We start from the raw sequence: 12,763 nt of genomic DNA, 5'->3' as shown, positions 1-12,763 counted from the left end.
GGGTGCTTTTACCTTTAGTAGGGTATTTAAGTAACATTTTCGACGCAGGTATTTGATTTTAAATATCCATCGGTGTTTAAAGCAATAAGTGCATTTAATATAATGTCGGTGTATTTGCATAACACCGTGTAGCTGACTCTGTTCCTTTCACATTATTAGAAAGGGGCGGTTCCCAGTCATCTGGGCGGACCGCCTTTACACAGGGAAGAAAAAAAAAAACAACAACCCCGCTCCAGTCAGCAAACATGTATGAGTGGCTGTAATGCAAAGAGGGATACAAGTCGCACCAACTCAGTCCGTAGGAAACAAGGTAACGGCAAGTTGTCAAGATACCACCGATCACAACGGAAAGCGCGTTTGCTGGCGGTGAGTGTGAGCGTGTGTGTGTGTGTGTGAGAGTGTGTGTGTGTGCTTGTGTGTGTCGTTCATTCACATTAAAGGGAGAAATCTTCATTAACACCGTCGCTTGTGGGAGTTTGTCAACAAATGTGCGGGCATGCCCGGGCAGAGGCACGGGGAAGAGCGGACTAACCGGAGCGTGTGCGCACGGCGGGCAGGGAGCACTCTGTATTTATGATTTATTTGGTCCTGTTCTTCACACCGGCGACGCTTTTCTTCTCTTGTTTCCCACGGACGAAGTGAATAAATGACAAAGTGACCGGCTCCATCCATCACTCTTCCGTCGACCTCTCCTCAGCGTCCCGGCTGATGTTGCCCGGTGTTTGAGACACAATACAGTTGGACTGTACGTTAGTTTTCTATTTTATTTTATTATTACACATTAGTACAGCTCGTGGACGCATTTACACACGGTGAACTTGCTTGTGATTATTTCATTTCACCCACGGGTGAGTAAAAGGTGCTTTGGAGCGAGAGAAACCGTCTGAATGTTTTTTGGGGGAAGGTGTTGTCAGGCGAAGTGGAAGAGAAAGTGTCGACGGAGGATAATGGGAGCCGTATGAGTATTTTGGGGGTCTTTTCTCATGCATTTATTGAGATAGTATAAGCGGGGTAGAGAGGGAGAGGGGGGTCGCAGGTTGGAGTCGAACCCGCGGCCGCTTCAGCGAGGACTCTCGCCCGCCGCCGGACCAAACAAATCCATTTTTTAAAATGAGTTTCTTGCCGCTCTCTCGACTGAAAAATCCGGGTTAGGATACATGGGGTCACTTTTACTTGCTTTTTAAGCGAGAAATTAAAAAGCAAGTTTAAATCCACACTTCCAGCTGTGGTTAGCCCCGTGGGTCAGCATCCGGTGTCGACAGGTTCCTTCTCTAGATGTTGCGGTTGCCAGTTTGTGGAGGTCTACAGTGATGAGCGGTGACTCGCGGTGAGCTGCCCTGAACATGGTGCTCCTGATGCGGGTAAAGATGCAGCATATTCCCGGTGGTCCTCCCAGAGCCCACTAATAAACGCGTTTAAACATTTTTTTTTTTTAATCTATCTGTGTAGAGAATACTTTTGCATTTCAGTGGTAACTTACACCAACAACAAAAACATGCATCATACAAATGCAAAACATGCAGCTGGATTGGATTGAATCATTTAACTGGCTGTTGATGGGCAGAGTAGTGTTCATGACTTTATTGTCGCCTGTCAGCAGCACAGTGATAACCGCGGGATGTGTTATCCTACTGAAGGCGGTGGGATAAATAGCAGCAGAGCGCACCTTGAGTGCATCCCCCACCCGAGAGTGCTGCATGGAGGAGAGCCCGGTGCACAGATGGTGCAGCAGAGGGAGCCACTTTCTGCTGCAGCTTTGAGCCTCTGACCAGCACTGTGGTGGCTGCCAGGCCTCCCTGCTGCCCCAGGCGGTGTGTGTGTGTGTGTTTGTGTGTATCATTGTGTGATGTCTTTCTGTGTGTCTCCCTGTCTATGTTTGTTTTTTTATGTGTCTGACACTATGGTAATCTTGCCAGTCCTCTGTTGACTGCCAGTGGAAATTCAAGACAGGGCTCGCATTGCCATTCACACACGCACACACGCACATAAACACACACACACACACACACACACACACACACACACACACACACACACAACTCAAGTGCACATTTGATCTCAGTGAAACTTGTGGTACAGTTGCAGAGAAACCCTTGCATGGCATAATTAATGTACTACTTCTCTCCCCTGGAGCATGAGTTAATCAAATTGGGGCTGTTGTGAATTTCTGTAATGCACAACTAATTAGTGTGCAGTGACAAAATGGACTGATTTGACTATTAAATGCCCCGGGGACAATGTAGGCCGGAGTACGCGTGGGTCAATAATACATTTTTTTGTTTACTAAAAAAAACCTGACAGTCAAGATACTAAAACGTTCACTGTAATAATGGGGTGTGGATAATTACACAGTGTTTTTCCACAGTTGTTCAAAATGTAGTTTAGTTTCCCCCTTTTGACTCCATATGTTATGACATCATGCAAAGGGACACTTTCACAAAGAGGTACGACTGGGTCGCCTCGCTCGGTAAACACAATTCCAGTATATCCAGTTTCAACTTTTGCAACCCAGCCCATTTGACTCCACTCACACAACAAAGGGAAAAGACAGGCCTTCTTGACAAAAAAAAGAAGATGAAACACAAGTTCAGATTGTGGCACGTGGCCAAGGAGGAAGAGAGCGCGAGTGTTTTCGCTCGGCAGGCGCAGTTAAGGATGGAGTGAAACTCGTTATCTCCCTCATGAAACGGCTGCTGCGTGCATCACATGACAGTCTAGCCAGGACTTTGGTTTCACTGAGGTTTCACTCATACGCCTCCCACTTGATGTGTGTCTGTGAGTGTGTTTATTTTGTAGGCAGACAACTAGCTATAGGAGTGATTGGGTGGGCGAGAGAGGAGAGGGAACAACGTGCAAAGGTATTAATTTTGAGCTGTAGAGTTGTGCAGGAGGAAGCTAATCTGCTGACTGTGACTCTGCTCTGTGTCACACTGTTTGAGATTAAGGTAGTTGTGTGTGTGTGTGGGGGGGGGGGGCTATCCAGTGGATCTTTTGGCACTCAGTTACAATTTATCAGGAGCAGCTTGGCAAAATCTGTTGCAGGAAGGTGGCAGATTTGGTGTAGCATTTTTAGCTGCCCACTTGGTCCCCCTTCACAGAGTGTTTCCATATGTTTGGCTCCTGTTGCTGCTCATCACTACATTATAAGAGATGAATGTTTACGTTGGCATACCCATCTGTGCCTCTGAGACTGTCCATCTCTGCTCGTTTGTTTTCAGTACTACCTTCACAGAACACGAGCCTCTGACTGGGAAGTGTAATGACTAATGATTCACGTTCATTCAATAACGAGGTAGTAAAAATAATGATATTAGGCACTTTTTTTGTTTCGCCTGGAAACAAATCACGCCCAAATTACCTGCGAGCTAAAGATCATAAGCACATAGGTATGAGTCAAACGCAAACTATATTGACACAAAACACTTTGAAACACACATACTTTGTCATTCTAAAGTTTCCATCTCGTCCTCCCCTTCTCCTCTCCAGGGAGTTTACCGCTGAGGCGTCGGATGGACGATGAGGAGGAGGACATGTCACGGCCCATCTCGCAGCTCTGGGGAACACCCTTTAGGGACGTCAAATACGAAGACCGCGCCACACAGATCGCGGCTGGACAGGCCCTCGCCGCCGTCACTGCCGCCGTGCCTACATTGCAGAGCCACAACAACAACAACAGCATCGCCATCAACACGATGCCCTGCAGCTTGCACTGGCAGCCTCGCATACCCTTTCACGGTAAGGAGGGGCTAGATCATGGGAGGCTTATGGTTTTAGACCCTGTGCGTAGACCATCGCATGTTGTACATCTAGTGCAACCTCACACCGTTAGTCACTCCTTTCACCTGGCAGGCTATTCATTGGGAACTGTCGTCAAAGACCGAAGTGATTAAAACTCAGTCACATTTGCAAAGGGTCAGATAGGATGAGAGTCTGAGGATGGGGCTTTCTTTGCTTTTTGGGCTTCTACGCACTGAATTCCAGTTGTAATTCTCACTGAGAAGCGTAGAAATTATTTCCCTTGTAGCTGGGAGATCCCCTTATCCTATTATAGGCATGCCGAGAACTTGAGATACATTCTAAGAAACGGTTTGTTTACTGTGCAGATTTAAATTCATCTCATTATTACTCTATAAATATATAAATCTGATAAATGGTGATTACATCCACAGCCAGCTTCTTTTTTTCGCCTTTGAAACGAACATTTCTTGAAAAAATAAAGACAACACAGACAACACTAATTTCACACATACGTAACAGTTACGCGTTCGCTTTTAATCCAATATTGTATTCCGATCTCTAATCAAATCAGTGTGACATCACCCTAATTGAATTGAATTGAATGCATGTTAAAGTAGAATGTTGTTTGTTTGTTTGTTTGTTGACTCAGTGTCCACGTATGAGAGATACTTATTGTTCTGGGTTTAAAGTCACCAATACATAAACACCACTGACTGTTGTTTCTTTTTTGTTAATTGTACTCTACCCAGTAATGGATGTCACGCACTTGGCCTGCTGCCATTTCTTCTCCCAAACAAAGTCCACAGCACTCAGTTATCGCCCCTAGGCATTACAGTTCTCTGTGAGGCAGAATAACATGGCACTCTGCACATATGATAACAAAAAAAAAGTGCCATGACTGCAGAAGTTCATGGTAGGGATGATGAGTAAACTCAGTGACATAACAGAAAGGTATCAGTTCACTGAGGCTGTTGTTGATTTAACAAGGTGTTTGAGTTTACTACCTACCAACACTCCTTCCTTCTTGTTTGTAGACTCTTAATTTGTACTTTAAGTCCCTACCTTGTAATTTCTCCATCTGAGAAGATCTGATAAAACCTGTTTGTGTTTCAGAAAGCAAAATAGCAGCAGTGTAAAGTAGATTGACCGGCCAGGCAGCTATTTTTGAGGCCATTAATAGTAATAAAAAGATGCTTGGGCTTAACTTGAGTTTTTTTTTCACTGTCTAGTCTAAAATCAAAAGGGAAAACATAAGAAGTTTCACTGAACTGATATCAGTCATGTCTCTTAGCCTCATATTCATCTTGGCACTGACACTGACAACAGCCTCTTGGTGTTTTTAGAGATCCAAGAACAACACAAGTTTTTAAGAAGCTTGATGTTTTCCTTCTAGGCAACGCTGGATTACGCTCACATTTCCCCGCTCAGTTTGAGCCCATGGAGGACCGGGGAGAGGGGCAGATTGAAGAGGAGGAGGAAGAGGGCAGAGGGGAGGAAGATGACAGGATGGCAGAGAGGCCCGAGGAGCAGGCAGGGGTGAGCGTCGAGGCGCAAATCGGTCGTAAGCTTCGGGAGATCGGAGACAAGTTCCAACAGGATCACGTTGAACTGGTAAGCCTCACTCCCCAAGCAGTAAAGTGGGTCCTTAAATGACCTGCCACTTCAAACAACCAGCTGCAGAGCATGTATGCATTTTAAAGCACATAGTGTCAAGGTGTAAACAGTATGAACATACGTGGACTAACACCGCCTCAAAGAAGAAGTGCTTACTATATGACTAAATACTCTATCAGAGCGTCAGAGCTAGGATGTAAACTAGATTTTTGTTGACTTGAGACAAAAAGTTTGTGCGTTACATGTGAACTATTTATGTGTGTCAGCTTTTGCTTTATTAGAGACACAAGTCAAAGCTACTTTGTGCCAATTTGTGGCTCACTTTTGGGAGGAAAAGGCCAGAACACTTTGCCAGCTGGATTGGCCACAACCCACACTGGATAAAAATAGTCTGTGCAGTGATTCAACCGCTTTCTTGGCCACGCTGATGGAAAAATCTTAAATCACTAATGCAGAACGATTTAGTAACTTCATACAGGGAACTAAACCTACAAAGCTGATATGTATTCTGTCGGTGTCGCTGGCTGCTAGGAACATTTTGTGACATGACATGCCATACAAACACTTTCTCCCTAATAAGTTGATATCTAAGTATTGATTCCCAGTTCAGCCCTTTGGTCGAGGTCATGTTCCCCTTCTAAACACTACTTTTCATTTGTCAAGTATTTAATTCACAGAAAAAAAGTAGGTATATATATCGAGATATACAATGAACCGGTATAGAAGATTTCGCCCATATCACCCAACCCTAGATAATGTCACTGTTTTGTTACTTGTTGTGTAGATTTCTTTATACTTGACACACAGCACTAAGCGTGAGACACTTTGGGACCTGTGGAGGCTTTTCGAGATGATGAAGTTAATTGAGCGTGGAGGCTCAGTGTTTGCAAAGCTCCTCAGGGAACAGCTGCGCTTACACACCTAGTGTAGTTGGCGTTATTTAGTTAATTGTGCGTGGCAAGAAATGAAATCCGCGTAGAAACGTGGCAGGAATTGTATCACAATCTTACAGATGATGACATGTTTCACCTCCAATCTGAACTAACCCTTTTCTGTTCTCCTGTACCATTTGGTATCATAGTGTGTTTGATAACAGGTCCAGGGGGCTACTTGTATCAGTGTTTGTAAAGCAGTTACTGGTCTTACTGAGAGTCCACATAAGTCACTATGAACTTAGTTAATAAGTACAAATATACTGGGAGTGGTATCGCGGTTCTTATCTGCTGCTGTGACTGTTTTGCCATGGGGGTCTGTGTCGATAACAAGGTGTGGCTTATGAGTTTTGAAAAACACTTAACTGAAGAGGGAGAAAAGAAAGAGACAGAACTAGAGAATGAGAGAAAGATGCAAAGTGAGAGAAAGACTGAAAAGAAAGTGACATATGTTGAGAGATTCTGACAAAGAGTAGGTGAGATCGATGCCACTGTCACGAACAGGAGTGAGCAGCGCGTCTGTGTCTGGGTAGACTTGGACGTGTGTGTACACGGCGTCTAAAAATAGAATCTGACTCACGGCTACCCACAATACCTCAGCTGTCCCACTGACTGCCTCAGTGTGTGTGCATCTTTGTGTGTGTTTTGTTTTTTTGTGTGTAACTCTGTGACAGAGAGATAAGAGAGAACATCTTCATGTTTTTTTTTGTTTTTTTGTCTGCTGTCTGCACTCAAGTTGGTTTTTTTATCCTGCAGGATCTGATACTGCTGTCGTAGATATAATCCAAAGGGAGAATAATCACAAATGATCCTTTATGATATCCAGTCCCTGTATTGTGTCTGCTGCTATTGTTAGACCCTTTCAGTTGCCTATCCAAGCAGAAGTTGACGGTGTGGGTTTTTGTTGATGTGAAGTAGATTGAATTTGTGGTTTGAGTCTAAATTCAGGGGGGAAAGTTAATCCATTCTAACTTTGAGGGAAGGAGCAAACATGCATGTCAGTTTTGTATCATTCGGGGTGCATTGACCTAATAAGAGCGTATAAAATATGCGCCATTCTCTGCTACCTACACAACTGACAGCAGACAGAGGAACAAAACAGGCTTTGAACACTGTTTAAATAAGCTCAGCAGTGTAGAATTAAGGTAATTAAGGACAATTAGGGTTACATTTAGTGGTGCTGGTTAAATTCAGTTCAGTCTGCTAGTTTTGCATCAAATAGCCTGTGGCAGACTCTGATTGCTAGGCTGGTAGAGACCTTGATGGGGGAGAGCAGGGAGAGAGATCGTAACAAGAATGCTTATGCAACAGGCAGCAATATATCTGAGCGCGGCGGTTCAGAAAGCCAGTGGGAGCTGCGCGGGATCAGAGATGAGGAGGGGGGAGAGAGGAGATTGCAGGCTGCAGCAGGAACCCCTTTATCTCTCTGTTGTCCACGCGGGCTGCACATCCCCATTATAAAATGACAGAGTCGGGGAGAAGGCGGCTCCATAGGAGGGAGCAGTTTCATTTTCCTTTCAGCTTTGTTTTGATAATTATTCCGCTGACTTTCGCTATTAGGAGAGCGCTGTGATGAAATAGTCAGCGCGTTCTCTGAAAGCATCTCACTTTGAGGTTCTTGTTAAGAAGTCAACAGTGTGACATTCAATAAGAGGGACCGTCTCAAACCCGAGGGAAGGGGGATAAAGAGATGTTACGATGATGAGGCGGCAGCTCCTCTGAGTTGTTTTGCAGCTGTTAGCCTGGTCGTTCTCATCCATTCATCAAAAATGAAGTCTAGGAATGACAGTCCATCAGAGAACCACTGCACCTGAAAATTGCTGAATCTTCTGCAGGATGTGCGTGTGACAGGCGTGTTTGCTAGACACGAGCTAATGTTGTGGAAACATCCAGGCTACTCGGTCACGTGATTTGAGCTCAGGGTTTACCACAGTTCACTACCTCAAAAGCCCGTTGGGGGGGAAAAACGAGGCGGTGAAGTCATTTTTTTTCTTTCTGAAATGATAGTCTGATGAGCACAGTCGTGATTTAACAAGCCCTCCCTGATATGTGTTTTCTTTCTTGTCCGCTTGCAGTTCATGAGGCATCAGAGACAAAACCTGCCCACCTGGATGCGCCTTACGATGGCCCTGTTTGGCTTTCTGTTTCCAAGAGAGGCTCCTCTCCCCCGCCTGAGAGGAGAGCAGAGATGAAGGGGCTTCCTGCTGGCCCTCGCCTCAGCCCTTGTCCCGTCCCCCCACAGGGACAAGGGGACCAGACTTTTAAGAGATGGCACTGTAAGATGGAACACGGGTTTGGATTTTTGTTTCCTAATTGAATACGAAGATGAGATGAAGAAAACACTGGTCACCGCTGGACGGAGACTGATTACAGTTTTTTCTTATTTTTTTGCTTTGTTTTGTCTTTTGTTTTTTCCCGCCTCTCCGAGAAGAAGCCATTGCGTTTGAAGAGATATTTTCGAAATATTTGTAAGATTACCTATTTTGTACAGTAAATTGCTCTTTTTATTTGGTATTTCAAGTCTTGAAGGACCTCCATCAGTCCAGGGAATGCCTTATTCTCTCCTGCCACAGTAGAACTCTTTTGCATCAAGGACATCACAAACAAGAGATTCATTTTACGATTAGGCCCTGTTTTGTTTTTTTTCAGCGACAAACTGTGGATGTGGATATTTCTGTGCTGAAGTTACTGACTTTAAACCCCGAGGACCTGAGGCACATTTCTAATTTATTCTTAGAAAAAACAATAAGCCCTGTACATTTTTCCTTTACTGTTCCACAGTGGCTCATTTGAAAACGGTTGTCATGACGTTGCGGTGGTGCTACACACTGGCGTCCCCACTGTCGGTCAGTTTGTCCCAGCTTCCACTGTAGACGCAGGGACATTATATCAACCTGTCATCCATCAGCCTCTCGATCTCCAGTACCACTCATGCTGTTAGAAAGGTCCTAAAGACCCACTTTTCAGATTCACAACCTCTTGATTTCAAGGGTAAACACATGTATACTTGAATGTAGGTGTAATAGTCGAGTAACTTTAATACCTGACATAATCGTGATTACTCTGTGAATTTGTGATCATGTGTATGTAGGAGTGCGTGCTTACTGTTTCCAAAATCTGCAGTCATTTTGAAGACCAAATAAGCACAAACAAATCTCCTTTGTGGGATCACGATCAGGGAACTGGAAAACAATCACACAGCTGAAAAATCTTTGGATAAATTTCATCCTTTTCAAAAGCTTTTCAGTTGTTTTTTTTTCTCTCGCTGGCCGGATTTACAATCGCAAATGTTGCCCTTAGGTGCATCGTGTGGGTCGCCTGTGGGAGAGATGACATTTCTCAGCAATGTTTTTTAAGGGGCGAGCAATATTTGAGCCAGTGGAAAGGAAGTCAAATCTTAGGGATGTTGCACTTGCAATCAAACTGACATCCACAGACGGACGTTTCTCAAAAAAATATATATACATGGCTGTGTTCTCAATGAAATACGACTCTTACAAATCTCTTTGTTACAGAAACATTTTTGGGTCAAAGTTACAGAGATGCATTTTTATTTTATTTCACTCCAGGTGTAAATGTCTCGAGCACTGATCCAATCCCGACATGCTGATACGTTTGCGTATCGACCTTTCATTCAAGTGCTTTCTTTCACCAAACTGCCAGTGGTACATTGAGCTTCACTGAGAACTTAGTAAGGACAGCTTCTGTACAGTTCAAAGCATTTTTTTAAACAACACACAGACACATATGGGTATAGGAGAAGGTTCATATACCCTTTAATGACAACTGCTAACGTTAGCATTTTTGCAACGACACAGCCACTGTTTCTCAACGTAAGGTTTATCAAGGACTAAGTCTTTAAGGACTTTAAATAAGATGTTCAAAATTCCTTATTTTATATTTTATTTCAGTCTGTTGTAGATTCATAATATGAACTTTTGAAGACACTGATGGGTTATTTTTTCCCCCCCTTTTATTGTTTTCTTCGGGGAGTAGTTAATTACCAGATGCTGTTAGGAAGTTTGCAAATAATCTGCCTTTTTTGAGCGAAAACTCCACAAGCAACCGTGCTTCGTTTGACTTTGGATGTTTTCCCAAGCACATGAACTCAACATCAACGTGGAAGTGTGTTACAGACACTGTATTCTTTTCTGTTTTGACGTGAGTAGCTGAACCAAAAGTTTTTTTTATTTCCTGCAAACACTAAACGCTGAGCCAATTCAGATAGTCGTGACGCACCCTGGTCTTCGGTCCAAAGCTTCACCCTCCGTCATCGAACGTCATGTTTAACTACTCCCTGTCTCCCTTTGTTTGCTTTCTTTTAGATAATTTATTCTAATTTATTTTGTGTATATTTGCTCAGTGCTACTGTATAGATGCTATCTCAGTGTGTACAGTCCTTTTCTTCTCACTGTTGATGTGCATTCAGTTGGGTGTTTGGTGCCTGTGTGTGGGGAGGTTGGACTAAAGCCATGTGCCTCGTGCGCTCTCACACAAACGGTGTGAGTCTTTACAAATCACGTGCACGACAGACAATCAAATGTACAAAATGTGCCTTGTGAGTAACAGACCTGCCACATCATCATCAACACTTGGCATTATTACCCAAAGTCACTGGTCACAGCTCTTGTTTCACTCGGGCTCCCTGAGAACAACATGCTCTGATACAATAGTGTCGGCACACACAGTACGGCGTGCACGTTGTGCCTTGATACACAAAAAAATTATTCTGTTTTCACGAGGCACGGGCTCAACCTTTCGACATCTCTCAGCACGAACGGCGAGTTTTACCACGCAAAACTTAATATCACAAATGACTGTTTGCAATCAATGTGCACTGTAAAAAAAACTCTTTTTTTACCTGTATACTGTATTTTGCGCCTCTCTCTTTCTACTCCTGTGCTGACCTTCTCCTCTAGAAACTCTTTAAGATCTGTAATATGCTGGATCGACCTAGCTCGCCTGGGTTTTATGTGCTTTATTATCTACAATCTAGTAGGGCTGTGGGTTTACATTTGAAGGAGGAATGAGCCACCATGGTGCCCAGTATTATATGTATGTGAGACGGGTTTGCCGGTGTGGCATTGATCTGAGCCTGTCGTTACCAACCACTGTCACAACCCTGACTCAAGTGAAACATTTGTTATTCGTTCGACCTTCAGTGTCTTTAATATCAAATTTCTCCAGTCGTTTTTTTTTTTGTTTTTTTTAATATCCAAGAATCTTTACTGTCAAGTGCTGTGATTTGGTGTTTTTGATACATTTGACATGAATTTGACACAGCTACTGTTGCTATCTTTATAAAAAACAACATTTTTAGCAAAAATTTTCCAGATCTTTTTGTAAGAAGACAAAGAAAGAAGTACAACAACACAACTTTTTTTTGCTTTTCTATGATTGCTTTTTTTTTCAATGTTGTGGCATTTTAAAATTTTGGATATTACCAAGTCTGCTGTGTCACTCTCAGTTCAAGGGCTTTTTTCAATATATGTAAATGGAGTAAAAATGCATGTCCAACATTCCTGAAAAAAATCTGTATCTTAAGGGTTTGAATGTAATTTAATGGAGTAGAAACCATGATATCTCTTTCAATACATGAACTGAACAGTGGAACTTATTTCAGACTCCCGTGCCGTGTTGCGCTGGGAGTTTGTATTGTCTTCACATTTCTTTCTTTACGTTCAGAGTGGTCTCAAGGATTTCACACTCATGTGTCCTAATGAAGTGAGACCCAGTCCAGATGTAGCAGTTTTTGTTAAAGCATTGGCTGTGTTATCTTTGGGACTGCTCTGTGTCTACTGCGCAGTTTTCAAAATGGTGCAGGACATGATGCGATGGAGGGATCGGAGGAGGACGGTGGGGATGTTTGTTCTTTTTCTAGTGCAATATGCTGTAAATAAGAGCTTGACTCTCGAAATCTTACAATTTCTCTTAATTTCTTCTGTTGTTAAATGGGTACATTGTTGTTTTTTTTTCATTAAACTTTATGGACAATTGAAATGGCTTGTGCTTAATTCCTTCTACGAAAACACAAAACCTAAAAGATGTTTTTTATTTAAGCACACACAGTATTATTTTCAGAAACAGCCAGAAAACAACACTGGTGATCTTTTAATTAAGTCTTAACTATGACACGCGTTTGTTGTGTTGTTGACTAGTCATTACTTGGAAGAAAATGATGCAGGGCCTCTTTGGTGCTGGTTCCCATTACTGGTTTTGACTGCTCTTTGACTAGCATACCCATTCATTTTATACCCACATTAATAATGGTAAGATGTGGCTGGGAACTGAATCCTTGACTGGTTATGTGTTCGCGCACGTAAACATCACATCCTAGCTTCTGATAATTTCTCAGACAAACAAAAACACACAATTGACAAAGTAATGATGCCCCAAACAGTGATATAAAGTCTGGTAGTGGTAATGCAGAGGATTCTTTTAATGTAGCCCTCGTCTCTTAAATGACTTATGATTAGACG

The 12,763-nt window shown here is 43.0% G+C and overlaps 1 protein-coding gene across 1 annotated transcript; it reads left to right on the top strand.

The window, feature by feature from the left end:
- Positions 1–253: 253 nt before the first annotated feature.
- Positions 254–12,220, top strand: bmf2 (BCL2 modifying factor 2). The gene is made up of 4 exons (XM_083933669.1): positions 254–366; positions 3,487–3,735; positions 5,132–5,349; positions 8,360–12,220. The coding sequence occupies exons 2-4, from the start codon at positions 3,510–3,512 to the stop codon at positions 8,474–8,476; spliced, it is 561 nt and encodes a 186-aa protein (XP_083789795.1). The 5' UTR covers positions 254–366; positions 3,487–3,509; the 3' UTR covers positions 8,477–12,220.
- Positions 12,221–12,763: the final 543 nt, after the last annotated feature.

The sequence above is a fragment of the Echiichthys vipera genome (assembly GCF_963691815.1).
Source record: "Echiichthys vipera genome assembly, chromosome: 19".
In the NCBI taxonomy this organism is placed as follows: domain Eukaryota; kingdom Metazoa; phylum Chordata; class Actinopteri; order Perciformes; family Trachinidae; genus Echiichthys; species Echiichthys vipera.
This window is presented reverse-complemented; position numbering and strand designations above follow the sequence as displayed.

Bases quoted from the DNA above. Each gene is read 5' to 3' on its own strand.
- bmf2 (XM_083933669.1), top strand. From the start codon at position 3,510: ATGGACGATGAGGAGGAGGACATGTCACGGCCCATCTCGCAGCTCTGG. The intron at 3,736-5,131 runs GTAAGGAGGGGC...TTTTCCTTCTAG, and splicing joins GCCTCGCATACCCTTTCACG to GCAACGCTGGATTACGCTCA. The intron at 5,350-8,359 runs GTAAGCCTCACT...GTCCGCTTGCAG, and splicing joins AACAGGATCACGTTGAACTG to TTCATGAGGCATCAGAGACA.